This window comes from Ranitomeya imitator, chromosome 1 (genome assembly GCF_032444005.1).
Source record: "Ranitomeya imitator isolate aRanImi1 chromosome 1, aRanImi1.pri, whole genome shotgun sequence".
NCBI lineage: Eukaryota > Metazoa > Chordata > Amphibia > Anura > Dendrobatidae > Ranitomeya > Ranitomeya imitator.
The window spans coordinates 27,519,708-27,538,450 of NC_091282.1; the positions used below are offsets into that span (position 1 = coordinate 27,519,708).

At 44.4% G+C, this 18,743-nt stretch overlaps 1 protein-coding gene across 1 annotated transcript in view; it reads left to right on the plus strand.

Moving 5' to 3' along the window:
- The first annotated feature begins 531 nt into the window (after nucleotides 1-531).
- C7 (complement C7) overlaps nucleotides 532-18,743 on the plus strand; it is a 112,819-nt gene continuing 94,607 nt past the window's right edge. Inside the window, exons 1-2 of the mRNA XM_069745906.1 lie at nucleotides 532-615; nucleotides 5,332-5,393. Of these exons, the coding sequence (XP_069602007.1) occupies nucleotides 610-615; nucleotides 5,332-5,393 (68 nt within the window). The 5' untranslated portion in view covers nucleotides 532-609. The remainder of the gene's footprint in view (nucleotides 616-5,331; nucleotides 5,394-18,743) is intronic.

Here is an 18,743-nt window from a genome sequence, read left to right on the forward strand (position 1 = left end):
ACCCAGCATAAATCGACCACTACCCCAACATAAACCGACCATATGTCATGAGGAAGTACAAATGGCTGCGGACCCCCGTTCTCGTTTGATTCCCCCGGGATCAGATAATTGTCTCTGAACCTGTAGTTTGGTGATAAATATCTATTAAGGTAACCTCCATATAACATTATATTCCTTCAGCCACCACTAGGGGCAGCTTGTGCTGATGAATAAGCAGCAGTCTCCTGAGCTCCCCCTAGTGGTGACAGCAGGTACACAGAACTTTACTTTGTAATTCTATGACAGTGCTGAGGGTTTGGAGCTCTGGATCAGGAAAACTGAACTCCAAAGGCTAAAAATATGTATTCAGGCAAAATGTGAACCTTTATGTGAACTGTATTTTTCCCCCAACTATTCCGACCTTTCGTTGAACCAAATGATCATAGAACTATGGGAAAGCCTACTGGTGGCCCAGACCCCGGGGGTCTTTAGGAAGAGAGGAGGGCGGTGATTTCTGTAAACAGGATACAGATAGGGGATTATCTCTGGGCGGCAGAGGAGCTGGACATTTCCAGGCTGAACTTCCATTGTGACTGATAGCAGCTCCCGGAGGGAGGAAATCCCCCAGACATGAAGGTAGGATCCCAGAATTATCATGTGCTGCTACCCCAAGATGTGGAGGATTACCGGCAGTCCTATGTAATCACCAGTAGTCCTATGCAAACCGCACATTGTAACGCTGAGCCCAGTGAGAACCTCAGCTTTGCAGCGATCTGTTCGTTTCTGTGTTGTGTTAATGGCTGGAATGATACCTGCAGTCCTATGTAAAATGCATTGGTAACTGATGCTGCTCGGCAGCTTCTAATAAATGCAAATTATTAAGGTTTATAAGTTTTATTCTCTCCTCTATCCTGTAGGATAAAAGTCGATCCTGACCTAAGCCTTCTCACAGCTGAGGGTTTGTCACAATTGTATCAGGTCTGATCTGAATATTCTGGACCTTCACTGATACATTGTAACAAACTATCTGGAGAAGATAGAAGAGATTTGTGCTGCTATATAATTCTCCCTCACAGAGGATTGTTTGCAAACAACTGCACCAAACCCTCAGCTGCGACATGCGCGGCTGTATGAGAACTTGATTTTTGCGATACCGGATTTCTGTATTGTGTGATTTTTATTCAAGTGTTGAAAAAAAAAATCAGATGTTTGTAAAAGGGAAAAAAAAATTGGTCTGTGTCAACATTTGCCAAGACCTGTAACATTTTCCATTAGTGGAGTTGGGTGAAGGCTTGTCCGGTGCGCACCAAAGCGACATTTTCATTGATAAAATTTTGATAACTTTTTATTATATTTTTTTTTTAGGAAAGTGAGGTGACCGAAAAACGCAACTCTGGGGTCGTGAATATTTTTCTCATTACTGCATTTTTTAAATGTCTTTATTTTTAATGGGGGAAAAGAAGGTGATTTAAACTTATATGTATGTGTGTATATATATATATATATATATATATATATATATATATATATATATATATATATATATATATATATACGGAATATATAATTTTTTTTTTTTTTACTTTTTTTTTAATTTTTGACTTTAATTTTTGGTCCCCTTGGAGGACATGAAACTGTGATCGTCTGATCACTCATACTATGTGCTGTAATACCAGAGTATTGCAGTTTATAGTGTAAGTCCTAGCTTCCCTCCTGGCAGCAATGGGGCTTTCAGCCGGCCCCCAAATGTTATAGTAACCCATCAGCGCCCTGTAATTGGAGGGGGGTCATCTAAATGCTGCTGTCAGACAAATGACTGCAGGCATCTGAATAGTTAACAGCTGCAACCAGCAGCTAAGCAGTTGAGTTGTTGCCAGCAGCTAAATGGTTAACAGCTAAGACCAGCAGGTAAATGGACAACAGCTGCGACCAGTGCTTGGCTATGACCTCAGCTGTTACAGACCGATGCCAGCTTTTTAATATAGCCAGTATTAGCTACTAAGTATCCTCCACATGCGGTAACCCCTGCGAAGGACGTACAGTTATGTCCGTATGTACAAAGATGTTATATCACAACTAATGGTGGATATAAGTGGTATTTATTGACATGGTGCAGTACCTCTCCGTCACCTGCAGGAGGTGCTGTTGGATCAGATGACATAACTACAGTCTTGTGGCTCTAAGGGGGAATGTTTCTCCTTGTGGTGAGTACCAGCTGATGTAAGGAGACTTGTAGGCCATGCAACCCTCTCGGAATTTAAATATCCTCATCAGAGAAGAAGAGGACTTGTACTCTAGTGCCATTTACTGGAAGTCCAACTTCTATTAGTCAATATCAACCCTTTATCGAGCCTTAGGATATCACAGAGCCAATCGGACCTTATGCCATTTATCAAATTGCTCCTTCTTGTTACTCTCTTCTTCCCCTGGTTGATACATTGTTGCTGCCCTTGGATACATGAATCATTTTCCTTTCTATATGTCACTTGTGAGCGAGCACAGACCATTCTGTATCAGTGTCCAGGTCTAAAAACTGCTTCTTCCAAAAATTAAAAGACACAAAAGCGCACAGCGAGGTCAAAAATACTCTGTTGTAAAAAAAAGTCACAGTAAATAAGCAAGTGCTAGTCAAAAGATGAAAAAAATACAGGGTATTTAGTTAATACGTTTTTTTGCAAAAAAATTTATATTAAGCTGCTCCACCAATCGCCAAGGTATACCCATAATAGAGCAGTACTATCTAATGTATATAATCCCTATCTGATGTATTTAAAAACCTGATCATCTGTATAGTACCTGTATGAGCAGAGTTCGGAGAGAAAATATTCATGTGGACATGCAGGATGGAACAGCTTTGATGTAAATGACCCACAGAGGAGTGATGGACTCCCCAGTCTTGTAGAAACAAGAGAACAATTATAGTTTAGATAGGACTGCTCTATTATGGGTATACCTTGACGATTGGTGGAGCAGCTTAACATACATTTTTTTGCAAAAAAAACGTATTAACTAAATATCCTGTATTTTTTTTCATTTTTTGACTAGCACTTGCTTATTTACTGTGACTTTTTTTTACAACAGAGTATTTTTGACCTCGCTGTGCGCTTTTGTGTCTTCAAGTTTCTTAGTGGTGTGAACAGGTTTCTACAGACTTGTTCACTGTGCAAGTAGCCAATGTGTTTCTGGTTCTTCCAAAAATTAGTAGCCCCTGCTGATTGTATCCAGCCTGGACAAACCGCGGTGTGATCAGATGATTGAAAACTGTTATGTGGTTTGCTGATGCAGAATTGTACTAATTCACTGTAAGCTTCGGCTCAATGCATCAATCAGAGCACTGTGCTGTGCCAATTATATAAATCCACCACTGAATGTTGTTTTTCTTCACCCTCTAAATAGGTGCACTGAGTTTTAATCTGACTGTATCTTTACTGTGGCCAGAGTTCATTTCTCTTAGAAAAATCGCAAAGTTCGCTGCACAGGAATAGATAATATAGATAACATGTTATATACCTGAGGCAGCAACTAGAGGGCGCTCTCTGCATAATGTCTTATTATTGAGACCAAAGTGTTATCAGTTTGAAGTGAGTGACCCCTAGTGGTGGCTGCAGACAGGATCTTATCATGTATCTCTGTATACAGGGAGCTCCCCCTAGTGGTGGCTGCAGACAGGATCTTATCATGTATCTCTGTATACAGGGAGCTCCCCCTAGTGGTGACTGCAGACAGAATCTTATCATGTATCTCTGTATACAGGGAGCTCCCCCTAGTGGTGGCTGCAGACAGGATCTTATCATGTATCTCTGTATACAGGGAGCTCCCCCTAGTGGTGACTGTAGACAGGATCTTATCATGTATCTCTGTATACAGGGAGCTCCCCCTAGTGGTGGCTGCAGACAGGAGCTTATCATCTATCTCTGTATACAGGGAGCTCCCTCTAGTGGTGGCTGCAGACAGGATCTTATCATGTATCTCTGTCTACAGGGAGCTCCCTCTAGTGGTGGCTGCAGACAGGATCTTATCATGTATCTCTGTCTACAGGGAGCTCCCACTAGTGGTGACTGCAGACAGGATCTTATCATGTATCTCTGTATACAGGGAGCTCCCCCTAGTGGTGACTGCAGACAGGATCTTATCATGTATCTCTGTATACAGGGAGCTCCCCCTAGTGGTGACTGCAGACAGGATCTTATCATGTATCTCTGTATACAGGGAGCTCCCCCTAGTGGTGACTGCAGACAGGATCTTATCATGTATCTCTGTATACAGGGAGCTCCCTCTAGTGGTGACTGCAGACAGGATCTTATCATGTATCTCTGTCTACAGGGAGCTCCCACTAGTGGTGGCTGCAGACAGGATCTTATCATGTATCTCTGTCTACAGGGAGCTCCCCCTAGTGGTGGCTGCAGACAGGATCTTATCATGTATCTCTGTATACAGGGAGCTCCCCCTAGTGGTGGCTGCAGACAGGATCTTATCATGTATCTCTGTATACAGGGAGCTCCCCCTAGTGGTGACTGCAGACAGGATCTTATCATGTATCTCTGTATACAGGGAGTTCCCCCTAGTGGTGACTGCAGACAGGATCTTATCATGTATCTCTGTATACAGGGAGCTCCCCCTAGTGGTGACTGCAGACAGGATCTTATCATGTATCTCTGTATACAGGGAGCTCCCCCTAGTGGTGGCTGCAGACAGGATCTTATCATGTATCTCTGTATACAGGGAGCTCCCCCTAGTGGTGGCTGCAGACAGGATCTTATCATGTATCTCTGTATACAGGGAGCTCCCCCTAGTGGTGGCTGCAGACAGGATCTTATCATGTATCTCTGTATACAGGGAGCTCCCCCTAGTGGTGGCTGCAGACAGGATCTTATCATGTATCTCTGTATACAGGGAGCTCCCCCTAGTGGTGGCTGCAGACAGGATCTTATCATGTATCTCTGTATACAGGGAGCTCCCCCTAGTGGTGGCTGCAGACAGGATCTTATCATGTATCTCTGTATACAGGGAGCTCCCCCTAGTGGTGGCTGCAGACAGGATCTTATCATGTATCTCTGTATACAGGGAGCTCCCCCTAGTGGTGGCTGCAGACAGGATCTTATCATGTATCTCTGTATACAGGGAGCTCCCCCTAGTGGTGGCTGCAGACAGGATCTTATCATGTATCTCTGTATACAGGGAGCTCCCCCTAGTGGTGGCTGCAGACAGGATCTTATCATGTATCTCTGTATACAGGGAGCTCCCCCTAGTGGTAGCTGCAGTGATTGTCTTATTATATTTTCTCCACTATGTATATAGAGACATCAATAAACTCTTTAAAAAGAGTAATCCATATTTCTTCTTTATTCCTAGAAATGGCTGCTCTTGCTTGTGCTGATCTTAGCCATCTGGGAAGGGGTTGGTTTCTTTCCAAGGTAAGAATAAAAAATATTTCATAAAATCCTAGAATGTTAGTTGGAAGGGACCTCAAGGGTCATCATGTCTAACCTCAATGCAGCAAATTATATAAATTAAATAGATTCATAAAGTACACACTACTAAATGCAATATTTGTATGCAAAATCATATTATTTCCAGAAAGCATACACTTTGGTTTACAAGCCTCAGTACTCAGGAGCGATGTGTCGGACGCCTGCACATATTACAATAAACTTGTCATTCCTGGCTGTTGTGTGGAGGAGGCGCAGTGACAACTGTTTCTCGTTTAGAACATCGGTTGTCAGTATTTTCAGTCCGTCATTGTTATCTTTTACCTCTTCTAAAATATATATGTTATTATATTATATTTTATTATTGTTTGTTCTGAAATAGGCTGGGACTTGTAGAAATGTGTCCTAAACTCGGCGCTCCTGGTGGGTTTATAAACTGGGACGTTTTCCACAAATTTGGATCTAAGTGCAAATACGGGTGAATGTAAAAATAAAACAAGGCAATTAAAAATAATTATATAAAAACATGAAAACAAGGCAATAAAATGGAAGCTGCGCACATCTGACTGCTGCCTGTCGTTGTTTTCTGGGAATGTTCGCTGCTGATAATTACATGAATATCCGCTTCATTGTCTGCACATTAGCGGAGGATGTAATTAGATAATAATCAGCCGCTAATGATGATTAGTGCGGTGTATGATGAGCGCTCTCTGTGCCTCAGAGTCAGTACACATGGCGCAGCGCATGGCACCGGGGTCTCCGCTCTGGGCGCTGGTACCAGGAATCTGGGACACGTTTCAGACAACGAAAATCAAAGGAAGTGTCGCTGGGAGTCGCTGAGCAGGAAAGCCCCCTCTAAATTATGTCCATACCCCCCTAACAAACCTAAAAAAAATACATAGTTGGTGCTCACAGAACAAAAGTAATTTTTTTTTGTGCAGCTTTTTTTTTTAAACTAAAAGTAAAGGGAAGATAGAAACTTTTTTTTCTGCTGGATCCACTTCTTGCTTCGGCTTGTAAAACTGCACCAAAAACTGTACAAAACGATTCTAGCCCCATATATACAGTATATATCAACTCCTCAACATTGAAATCGCAACACCAAGAAAGAAAAGTTGTGGAATTCTGGAAATCACAGGATGGAGACGTACAATACAGCTGCCATTATCTATCTCGCCCTTTAATGATAATGAAGTGACTCTGCTCATCCTGCCCCAGTGTGTACGGTGATGGCCATAAGTTTTGACCCTGTCAGACATTCTGATTTTCCCTCTTCAGTGTTTTTCACTCTTTTACTTAGATATTTCTCTGGTTACTGACGGACAATTCTAAACATTCCATCAGTTTTTACACTTTTATTGACAAATCCATGAAGTTTCTGTAAAGTCTCAATATTCCCAGCGCTGCCCCTTATTCTCCAGACTTCTGCCCTTCTCCCCAGTGGTTGGATATCGGCTTCTGGGCAGATCCTGACTGATGGCCGCCCGTCTTGTCTCATCAGACCTCAGTTATCACAAATTCTGGGTTTTTCTTTGTCGCTCTTGAGGATTGGTACTGAGATCTGCGGAATTTCCTGGACCCAAAATGTCAATGTTTTGTTCCTGGAGCCACTTAGTTATCACTTTTTCCTTGTGACCTTGTCTCCATCATGGGGATAAAGCATCATCACCACATTGTCCTGGAGGATAGGAGAAGTTGTTCTTGGAGGAGATTTAGATCCCGTTCTTGGGTAAATTGTGAGTGACCCCCTCCATGGAGAAGAAACCCCCACACATGAATGGTCTCTGGAGGCATTACTGCTGGCCTACACAGGACTCAAGGCAGAATCGCCTTTTGTTCTCCGGAAAATTACTTTACCCCAGTCCAGTGCAATCGCCGTTCTTCCTGGAGATTGTCAGTCTGTTCTTGATGTCTGTCTTGGAGAGAAGTGACTTCTTTGCTTTCCTTGACACCAGGCAGCCTCCAAAAGCCTTCGCCTCATTGTGCGTCTAGATGCACCGACACCTGCCTGCTGCCATTCACGAGGCAAGCTCTGCACTGGTGTTTAATCAATCACATAGCTGAATCTTCTTTAGCAGACTTGTTGTGAATTCTGTTATCGAACTCCCTCCTGTGGTCATGAATGGTACTTCGGCGAGTTCTGTCCATGGACTCCCTCTGGTGGCTGTGAGTGGAGCTGCTGCTTCTGAGGTTCCTTCCACAGGTGACTTAGTTTATTCTTTGGCTGGCTGCTCTATTTAACTCCACTCAGATCGTTACTCCATGCCAGCTGTCAATGTTCTTGTACTGGTTCAGTTCGCTCTTGGATCTTTCTGGTGACCTGTCTACTCCAGCAGAAGCTAAGTCCCTGCTAGTTTATTATTTGTTCATTGTTTTCTTGTCCAGCTTGCTATCATGATTTTGCCTTGCTAGCTGGAAGCTCTGGGATGCAGAGTGGCACCTCTCACAGAGTCGGTGCGGAGGTCTTTTTGCACACTCTGCGTGGTCTTTTTGTAGTTTTTTGTGCTGACCGCAAAGATACCTTTTCTATCCTCAGTCTGTTTAGTAAGTCTGGCCTCCCTCTGCTGAATCTTGTTTCATTCCTGTGTTTGTGACTTTCATCTTAACTCACAGTCAATATATGTGGGGGGCTGCCTTTTCCTTTGGGGAATTTCTCTGAGGCAAGGCAGGCTTTATTTCCAGGTCACCACCTGACAGCACCATGGAGGACGTCCTTCTTATACACAGTGGGACAGGAAACACGAGAGTTTAAAAGGACCCTCCCCCTTCCACCCTTCAGTGTTTTTCCTGTCCCACTGTGGATAGGAACAACGAGAGCGTTGTCCCTACAGAGCGTGCGGATCGGGGGGGCTCAGCCTCTTCCTTCCCATGAGTCGTATCTCTGTACCGCCGACACCCAATTAATTGGGTCCCTCAGCGACGCCGGTGTAGCGCTGCTCCTGGCTAGGAGGTCGCTTCCCCCTGGGGGGGGCTCTCGACCTCGGACGGCTACCCCAAGCGTACCTGCATGGATCTCTGCAGGGTGGTCCCTTGGCAGACAGTTCGGAGGAGGGGCAGGTACGGCAGAGCGCTCCGGACTCCATGTGTGTCGGCGGTAAGCGTGCGTTGGACTTCCGGTTTACCGCTGCCGCGTCACTTCCGGGTCACAGCGGCAGCAGGGGGGGCGGCCTTCCTCCTCGCTCCTGTAGGAGCGCCGGGACACAAGCGAAAGGATTTAAGGTAAGTGAATACCGCTAGACACCGCAGTTGCAATGGATCCAGGCTCTGTACCAACTGTCAGCGTAGAGGCCACGGGGAAACAGGATTCCCTTACACACGTGAGTCCCCTCTAAAAGGTGCGCTCCTTATACTCCTATTAAAGGTACTAGTAGTGGTCCCTTTATATATTCCAGGGGCGTCCTTCATCTGGGGATAAGAAGACGGGTAAAACCAGGAGATGTCCCATATGTGCCACAAAACTTAATGCCTTGTGCCAGAAGCCTCTGTGCGAGCCCTGCACCGCCCGCATTGTAGGAGAGGAACAGGCCTCTCTAATAACAAGCATGAGAGCTATGGTTAGAGAAGAAGTGCAGGCTTCTATATCTAACCTATCTGCCGTCCAGCAGTTCCAGCCTGAGGTCTAGGAAGAGGCAGAGGGAGTCAGATTCGTCTTCTGAGGACAGTCAATCAGAATCTGACATTGAGGAAGAGGAAGAATTGTGTAAAGATCCTCCTCAGAAGGGGAAAAAGTATATTTTCTCTTCCAATGATATTGACGAACTACTGGGAGCAGTCAGACAGACTATGCAGGTTGAGGAACCTTCGACCTCTCTTTCCGTGCAGGATGAGATGTTCGGGGGACTGCGGTCACAGACGTCAAAAGTCTTTCCGGTTAATGCCCACATTCGGTGAGTCCGAGTTCAGTCTCGACTTTGCTCAGAGTTTACAACTACTGACCCCTTCTTCACCTCTTCCCGCAGCTCAATGATTTTGGAAGAGTGGGAGGAGGCAGAGAAGAGGATATCAATACCGAGAGACTTTAGGCTCCGTCTTCCCTTTGACCATGAAGAGGTCAAAGACTGGGAAGATATACCAAAAATTGACATCACACTAGCAAAAGTGTCTAAAAGAACTGCCATACCATTCGAGGACTCCTCGAACTTAAAAGAGCCTATGGACAGAAAGGCGGATGGTCTCCTTAAAAAAGCTTGGGAGAGTTCGGCCGCGGTGATCCGCACAAATATTGCGGCGACATCCGTGGCGAGAGCCATGCATCTATGGGTTGATGATTTAAAAGATCAACTGTCAGCCAAAACTTCTAGGGAGTCTATCATCAGTGCTATTCCCTTACTTAAACTAGCTACAGGGTTTTTAGCAGATGCTACGGCAGAATCGGTCAGGTTCTCAGCCAGAGGGCAATCGCTATCTAATGCAGCCCGTAGGGCTATTTGGTTAAAAAGCTGGTCGGGGGATGTTCCCTCTAAGAACAAACTATGTTCCATTCCCTTTTCGGGTGGCCGGGTTTTTGGCCCTGTATTAGATGACATTTTGGAAAAAGCTTCTGATGAGAAGAAGGGATTTCCAGAAGAAAAAAAGAAAAAATTCCAGCCCTTTCGTAGACCCTATTACAGTCAGAGAGCAGACTATAGGGGTAAAGGTAAACAAGGGAGATGGAGTTACCAGAAAGGGGGGATAATAGGAACCGAAATAGAGATCCAGGTCCCTCAAACCCTAGGTCTGAGTTTCGGAGAAAGTGACGCCACCAGAATAGGGGGTCGGTTGTTGAATTACCTGGGGGAATGGGAAAAAATTACCTCAAACCCATGGGTCCTTCAGGTCATATCACTGGGTTACAGGATAGAGTTCGTATCCCGTCCCCCAGAAAGATTTTTTATCTCCAACGCCCGTCTCTCTTCAGTCTCCCCAATGTGGTCAGACATTCAGGATCTCCTCCGGATGGAGGCAATAACTCCCGTACCTCCTCACCAAAGAGGAACAGGTCACTACTCGGGTCTTTTCTCTATAATAAAACCATCAGGAGAATCCCGAACCATCATAAACCTCAAGCCATTAAACAAATGGCTATCGTACAAAAGATTCAAGATGGAGTCCATTTGCTCCACTATTCCCCTATTGGGGAAGGACGTGGTAATGTGCACTTTGGATCTAAAAAGTGCGTATTATCACGTCCCAATTTTTTCGCAACATCAAAAGTACCTAAGATTTGCGATAGAGAAAGACGGTTCAGTCCTCCATTATCAGTTCCGTTGCCTTCCGTTTGGTCTAGCATCGGCTCCAAGAGTTTTTACAAAACTCATCATAGAGATCGTATCTTTTCTAAGGAGACGAGGTATCATTATAATACCATATCTAGACGATTTCCTGTTAGTGGCAGACTCAGTGTCCCAACTCAGGATCGATTCTCAGTTAGTGATCTCCACACTGCAGAAACTAGGTTGGGTGGTGAACTGGAAAAAATCACACTTAACCCCAAGATCAAGACGACAGTTTCTGGGGGTAATACTAGACTCAGACATCAGGAAGTCTTTTCTTCCGGACAAAAGGCGGTCAGACCTGGTAAAGAAGGTTCGACAGTTTGCAAGAACTCGGGTGACAATAAGGCCGGCTTCACACTTGCGAGTTTTACGGACGTAAGAGCACAGAAACTACGTCCGTAAAACTCGGAAAAAATACGGCACAATTATTCTCTATGCCCCTGCTCCTATCTGCCATATTTTACTGATCAGTATTATACGGCTTTCTACGGCCGTACAAAATCGCAGCATGCTGCGTTTGTCACCGTACTGCGCAAGAAATACGCCAATGAAAGTCTATGGAAGCGTGAAAAATACGGATTTCACACGGACAAGCAGTGTGACTTGCGAGAAATACGCAGCGCTGTTAGAGAGAAAAGCCGGTAATTCAGTGCGGTGTACAGTAAAATCACACTGACAGCTTCCAGTCCAATAGGTAGAATAAATGTGTACACATAGTATAGGTATATATATATATATATATATATATATATATATATATATATATATATATATATATATATATATATATATATATATATATATATATATATATATGTCAGTGAGACATATATATATATATATATATATATATATATATATATATATATATTAATTCCAGCGCTATACAGCTTGAAAGCCGGTAATTCAATTACCGGCTTTTTCTTTCTCCTTCCTAAAACCCGACATGATTTGAGACCTGGTTTACATACAGTAAACCATGTCTTCTCTCCATTTTTTTTGCAGATTCCACACTACTAATGTCAGTAGTGTGTATCTGCAAAATTTGGCCGTTCTAGCTCTTAAAATAAAGGGTTAAATGGCGGAAAAAATTGGCGTGGGCTCCCGCGCAATTTTCTCCGCCAGAGTAGTAAAGCCAGTGACTGAGGGCAGATATTAATAGCCTGGAGAGGGTCCATGGTTATTGGCCCCCCCCTGGCTAAAAATATCTGCCCCCAGCCACCCCAGAAAAGGCACATCTGGAAGATGCGCCTATTCTGGCACTTGGCCACTCTCTTCCCATTCCCGTGTAGCGGTGGGATATGGGGTAATGAAGGGTTAATGCCACCTTGCTATTGTAAGGTGACATTAAGCCTAATTAATAATGGAGAGGCGTCAATTATGACACCTATCCATTATTAATCCAATTGAATGAAAGGGTTAAATAAAACACAAACACATTATTTAAAATTATTTTAATGAAATAAAAACAATGGTTGTTGGAGTATTTTATTCTACGCCCAATCCAATCACTGAAGACCCTCGTTCTGTGAAAGAAAAAACATAATAAACCAACAATATACTTACCCTCCGCAGATCTGTAACGTCCAACGATGTAAATCCTTCTGAAGGGGTTAAAACATTTTGCAGCAAGGAGCTTTGCTAATGCAGGCTGCTCCTCGCTGCAAAACCCCGGGGAATGAGTCTAAATATAGATCAATGAGCTATATTTAGCTTCATTTGCGGTGAGGCGCCCTCTGCTGGCTGTTTATAGATCGTGGGAACTTGCCTAGAAAGCCTGGGAGCTTTCTAGGAAATTTCCCACGATCTATGAACATCCAGCAGAGGGCGCCTCACCGCAAATGAAGCTAAATATAGCTCATTGATCTATATTTAGACTCATTCTCCGGGGTTTTGCAGCGAGGAGCAGCCTGCATTAGCAAAGCTCCTTGCTGCAAAATGTTTTAACCCCTTCAGAAGGATTTACATCGTTGGACGTTACAGATCTGCGGAGGGTAAGTATATTGTTGGTTTATTATGTTTTTTCTTTCACAGAACGAGGGTCTTCAGTGATTGGATTGGGCGTAGAATAAAATACTCCAACAACCATTGTTTTTATTTCATTAAAATAATTTTAAATAATGTGTTTGTGTTTTATTTAACCCTTTCATTCAATTGGATTAATAATGGATAGGTGTCATAATTGACGCCTCTCCATTATTAATTAGGCTTAATGTCACCTTACAATAGCAAGGTGGCATTAACCCTTCATTACCCCATATCCCACCGCTACACGGGAATGGGAAGAGAGTGGCCAAGTGCCAGAATAGGCGCATCTTCCAGATGTGCCTTTTCTGGGGTGGCTGGGGGCAGATATTTTTAGCCAGGGGGGGGCCAATAACCATGGACCCTCTCCAGGCTATTAATATCTGCCCTCAGTCACTGGCTTTACTACTCTGGCGGAGAAAATTGCGCGGGAGCCCACGCCAATTTTTTCCGCCATTTAACCCTTTATTTTAAGAGCTAGAACGGCCAAATTTTGCAGATACACACTACTGACATTAGTAGTGTGGAATCTGCAAAAAAAAATGGAGAGAAGACATGGTTTACTGTATGTAAACCATGTCTCAAATCATGTCGGGTTTTAAGAAGGAGAAAGAAAAAGCCGGTAATTGAATTACCGGCTTTCAAGCTGTATAGCGCTGGAATAAATATTAATATATATACATATATGTGTCTAATGACATAGACAGTATATATATATATATATTTTTTTTCTTTTTGGGACACATGGATCATTTCTATAGCGGTATGTTGGTTTTGCAAGCCTGCGAGAAAACCACGCAGTACGGATGCCATACGGATTACATACGGAGGATGCCATGCGCAAAAAACGCTGACACACCCTGCCTACGGAGGAGCTACGGACCACTATTTTCGGGACATTTCAGCGTATTACGGCCGTAATATACGGACCGTATTTTCATACGCTGAGTGTGAAGCCGGCCTAAGAGATGCAATGAAGATCCTAGGCCTGATGACAGCCTGTATCCCATGTGTCAGCTGGAGCCAATTCCATTCTCGTCAACTACAGAGAGCGGTTCTAACAACATGGGACAGAAGACAGTCTTCGTTGGACAGACAGTTTGTCCTATCCTATCGAGTCAGGAAATCCCTACGATGGTGGATGGTGTCAGGAAACCTTCAGGTGGGGGTCCCATGGATCCAGACTCCAGCAGTCATGGTAACCACGGATGCGAGTCAGCAAGGTTGGGGCGGCCAGGTACTCGGAAGATATTACCAGGGACAGTGGAATTCGGAAGAGAGCAACAATTCTTCAAACCACAGAGAGCTACAGGCGGTTTGGAAGGTTCTGTGGGCAGCCCGGTCCCTATTAAAGAACAAACATCTGAAGATCTTATCGGACAACACGACGGCGGTAGCTTTTCTTCGCCATCAAGGGGGCCCGAGACATCCGAAACTGCAACGTCTGTCGGATCAGATATTCGAATGGGCAGAAAGTTCGGTACTTTCAATTTCAGCAGTCCACTTAGAAGGCTCAAAGAACCAGGTTGCGGATTTTCTGAGCAGGGAAAAACTATCACCCATAGAGTGGGAACTGAACAGCAGAATCTTCAAGACCCTGTGTCAGCGTTGGGGAACCCCGTCCGTGGATCTTTTCGCGACCAGAAGAAATACAAAGATAAAGACCTTCTTCTCCCTAAATCCTCAAGAGAATCCAGCAGGGGTAGATGCCCTTTCTCAATCGTGGAGCTCGGGTCTGCTATACGCCTTTCCCCCTCTGGCATTAGTACCAAGGGTACTCAGGAAGATCTGCGAGGACAGAGCTTGGGTGATCCTGGTGGTCCCTTTCTGGGCCGGAAGGAGCTGGTTCCCCCTACTAAAGAAGCTGGCAGTGGACAGTCCTTACCATCTTCCAGTCAGGGGGGACTTACTTTCTCAGGGTCCGATCCTCCATCAGAACCCAGGAAAGTTGCGGTTAACAGCTTGGATCCTGAGCGGCAGATCCTAAGGTCAAGAGGCCTTTCAGAAGGAGTGATTTCGATTCTACAAGCAAGTAGGAAACCGCTGACTTCAACAATATATCTCAGAACCTGGAGAAAATTCTGCAGTTTTTGTGGAGACACAACAATCGATGTTGATCACCCTAACATACCCAGAATTCATGATTTCCTACAGCAGGGATTTAAGAACGGGCTCAAACCAAGTACTTTGAGGGTTCAGATTGCAGCCCTCAGTGTATTTTGACTCTTCCCTTGCCGCTCACCCTTGGATCGCTCGGTTCTCTAGAGTGGTCTCGAGGCTGAAACCTCCAATCAGGAAGTCTGTGCCTCCCTGGGACCTTAATTTAGTCCTTAATGTTTTATGCAAAGAGGCCTTTGATATAAACAGGGATATAAATATCGCTAATCTTTCCCTAAAAACAGTTTTTTTAGTAGCCATTACATCAGCCAAAAGATTAGGGGAACTTCAGGCCCTTTCCATCCAAAACCCTTATCTACAAATTTTTGATGATAGGTTGGTTTTGAGGCTTGACCCAGGATTTCTCCCCAAGGTAGCCTCTGTATCAAATATTAACCAAGAGGTCGTTCTTCCGTCTTTTTGCCAATCTCTTAAAAATCAAAAAGAAGCCTTTTTGCATAACTTAGATGTTAGGGAGACGGTGCTGAAATACTTGGACATGACTAGGGCCTGGAGACAGGATAATAATCTCTTTGTCCTGTATGGGGGTCCTAATAAGGGAAAGAAGGCATCAAAATCCACTATTGCCAGGTGGATTAGATCCACTATTACCACGGCCTATCAGTTACAGGGAAAAGATCCTCCAGATAGCCTTAAAGCTCATTCATCCAGAGCTATGGCCACGTCTTGGGCCGAAAAAGGTGGGGCCTCAGTAGATCAGATTTGTAATGCAGCATCCTGGTCTAACATTAGCACCTTTTCAAAACACTACAAATTAGACGTAGTTTCTTCTCAGTTAGCTTTTGGCAGGAAAGTGCTTCAAGCGGTAGTCCCACCCTAGAACTAGGAAGTTTCCTTTGGTACTTCTCCATGGTGCTGTCAGGTGGTGACCTGGAAAACGGTAATTAATCTTACCGATAATTGTATTTCCAGGAATCCATCCTGACAGCACGGATAGTTCCCTCCCTATGGCAAATATGTGTTTTACTTATGTGAAGTAACATTTGTATTAATCTTATGTTCAAAATAAATTTTCTGTTTGCATCCATCCAGATGTGTTACTTTGGAAAAGCACTGAAGGGTGGAAGGGGGAGGGTCCTTTTAAACTCTCGTGTTTCCTGTCCCACTGTGTATAAGAAGGACGTCCTCCATGGTGCTGTCAGGATGGATTCCTGGAAATACAATTATCGGTAAGATTAATTACCGTTTTTCTATCTCTAGGGCTAGTTAGCTCTTAGGCTGTGAAGAGGCGTCTAGGCAGCGTTAGGTACGCTCCACGGCTGTTTCTAGTGTGTGTGATAGGATTAGGGGTTGCGGTCAGCAGAGCTCCCACTTCCCAGAGCTTGTTCTGAGTTAGTTTAACCATCAGGTCGTTCCGGGTGCTCCTAACCACCAGGTCCATAACAGTACAGCTGGCCCAAAGTATTAATGCATCTCAATAGAGGGATAAGAGAAGTTCTGAGACCATTTTTTTTTCTCTGCAGTGTGTTTTGTCTTTCTTTTCCCCTTAGCCTCTGGGTGGTTCAGGACACAGGTGTAGATATGGACATTCAAGGTGTGTCCTCTTGTGTGGATCATCTCACTGCAAGGGTACAAAACATTCAAGATTTTTTGGTTCAGAATCCGATGTTAGAGCCTAGAATCCCAATTCCTGATTTGTTTTCTGGGGATAGATCTAAGTTCCTGAATTTCAAAAATAATTGTAAACTGTTCCTTGCTTTGAAACCCCGCTCCTCTGGTGACCCCGTTCAACAAGTAAAAATCATTATTTCTTTGTTGCGTGGTGACCCTCAAGACTGGGCATTTTGCCTTGCGCCAGGAGATCCTGCATTGCGTGATGTAGATGCGTTTTTTCTGGCGCTTGGATTGCTTTATGATGAACCAAATTCAGTGGATCAGGCAGAGAAAATCTTGCTGGCTTTGTGTCAGGGTCAGGATGAAGCGGAGGTATATTGTCAAAAGTTTAGAAAGTGGTCTGTGCTTACTCAGTGGAATGAGTGTGCCCTGGCGGCAATTTTCAGAAAGGGTCTTTCTGAAATCCTTAAGGATGCCATGGTGGGATTTCCCACGCCTGCTGGTCTGAATGAGTCTATGTCCTTGGCCATTCAGATCGATCAGTGCTTGCGGGAGCGCAAAGCTGTGCACCATTTGGCGGTATTCTCTGAGCATAGGCCTGAGCCTATGCAATGTGATAGGACTTTGACCAGAGCTGAACGGCAAGAACACAGACGTCGGAATGGGCTGTGTTTTTACTGTGGTGATTCCACTCATGCTATCTCCGATTGTCCTAAGCGCACTAAGCGGTTTGCTAGGTCTGCCACCATTGGTACGGTACAGTCTAAATTTCTTTTGTCCGTTACTCTGATTTGCTCTTTGTCGTCCTATTCTGTTATGGCATTTGGGGATTCAGGCGCTGCCCTGAATTTGATGGACTTGGAGTATGCCAGGCGCTGTGATTTTTTCTTGGAGCCCTTGCAGTATCCTATTCCATTGAGAGGAATTGATGCTACGCCTTTGGCCAAGAATAAGCCTCAGTACTGGACTCAATTGACCATGTGCATGGCTCCTGCACATCAGGAGGATATTCGCTTTTTGGTGTTGCATAATCTGCATGATGTGGTCGTTTTGGGGTTGCCATGGCTACAGGTCCATAATCCAGTATTGGATTGGAAATCTATGTCTGTGTCGAGCTGGGGTTGTCAAGGGGTACATGGTGATGTTCAATTGCTGTCAATTTCGCCTTCCACTCCTTCTGAAGTCCCTGAATTTTTGTCGGATTACCGGGATGTATTTGATGAGCCCAAATCCAGTGCCCTACCTCCTCATAGGGATTGCGATTGTGCTATTAATTTGATTCCTGGTAGTAAGTTTCCTAAGGGCCGACTGTTCAATGTATCTGTGCCAGAGCACGCCACTATGCGGAGTTATATAAAGGAATCCTTGGAGAAAGGTCATATTCGCCCGTCGTCATCACCGTTGGGAGCAGGGTTCTTTTTGTGGCCAAGGAGGATGGTTCTTTGAGACCTTGTATTGATTACCGCCTTCTTAATAAGATCACAGTCAAATTTCAGTATCCTTTGCCGCTGCTGTCTGATTTGTTTGCTCGGATTACGGGGGCTAGTTGGTTCACCAAGATAGATCTTCGAGGGGCATATAATCTTGTGCGTATTAAACAGGGCGATGAATGGAAAACAGCATTTAATACGCCCGAGGGCCATTTTGAGTACCTGGTTATGCCATTCGGGCTTTCTAATGCTCCATCTGTATTTCAGTCCTTTATGCATGACATCTTCCGAGAGTACCTGGATAGATTCATGATTGTATATTTGGATGATATTTTGGTCTTTTCGGATGATTGGGAGTCTCATGTAAAGCAGGTCAGAATGGTGTTCCAGGTCCTTCGTGCGAATTCCTTGTTTGTGAAGGGGTCAAAGTGTCTCTTTGGAGTTCAGAAGGTTTCATTTTTGGGTTTCATTTTTTCCCCTTCTACTATCGAGATGGACCCTGTTAAAGTTCAGGCCATTTATGATTGGACTCAGCCGACATCTGTGAAGAGCCTGCAGAAGTTCCTGGGCTTTGCTAATTTTTACCGTCGCTTCATCGCTAATTTTTCTAGTGTTGCTAAACCGTTGCCTGATTTGACCAAGAAAGGTGCTGATGTGGTCAATTGGTCCTCTGCGGCTGTAGAGGCTTTTCAGGAGTTGAAGCGTCGTTTTTCTTCTGCCCCTGTGTTGTGCCAGCCAGATGTTTCGCTCCCGTTTCAGGTCGAGGTTGATGCTTCTGAGATTGGAGCAGGGGCTGTTTTGTCGCAAAGAAGTTCTGATGGCTCGGTGATGAAACCATGTGCCTTCTTTTCTAGAAAGTTCTCGCCTGCTGAGTGCAATTATGATGTTGGCAA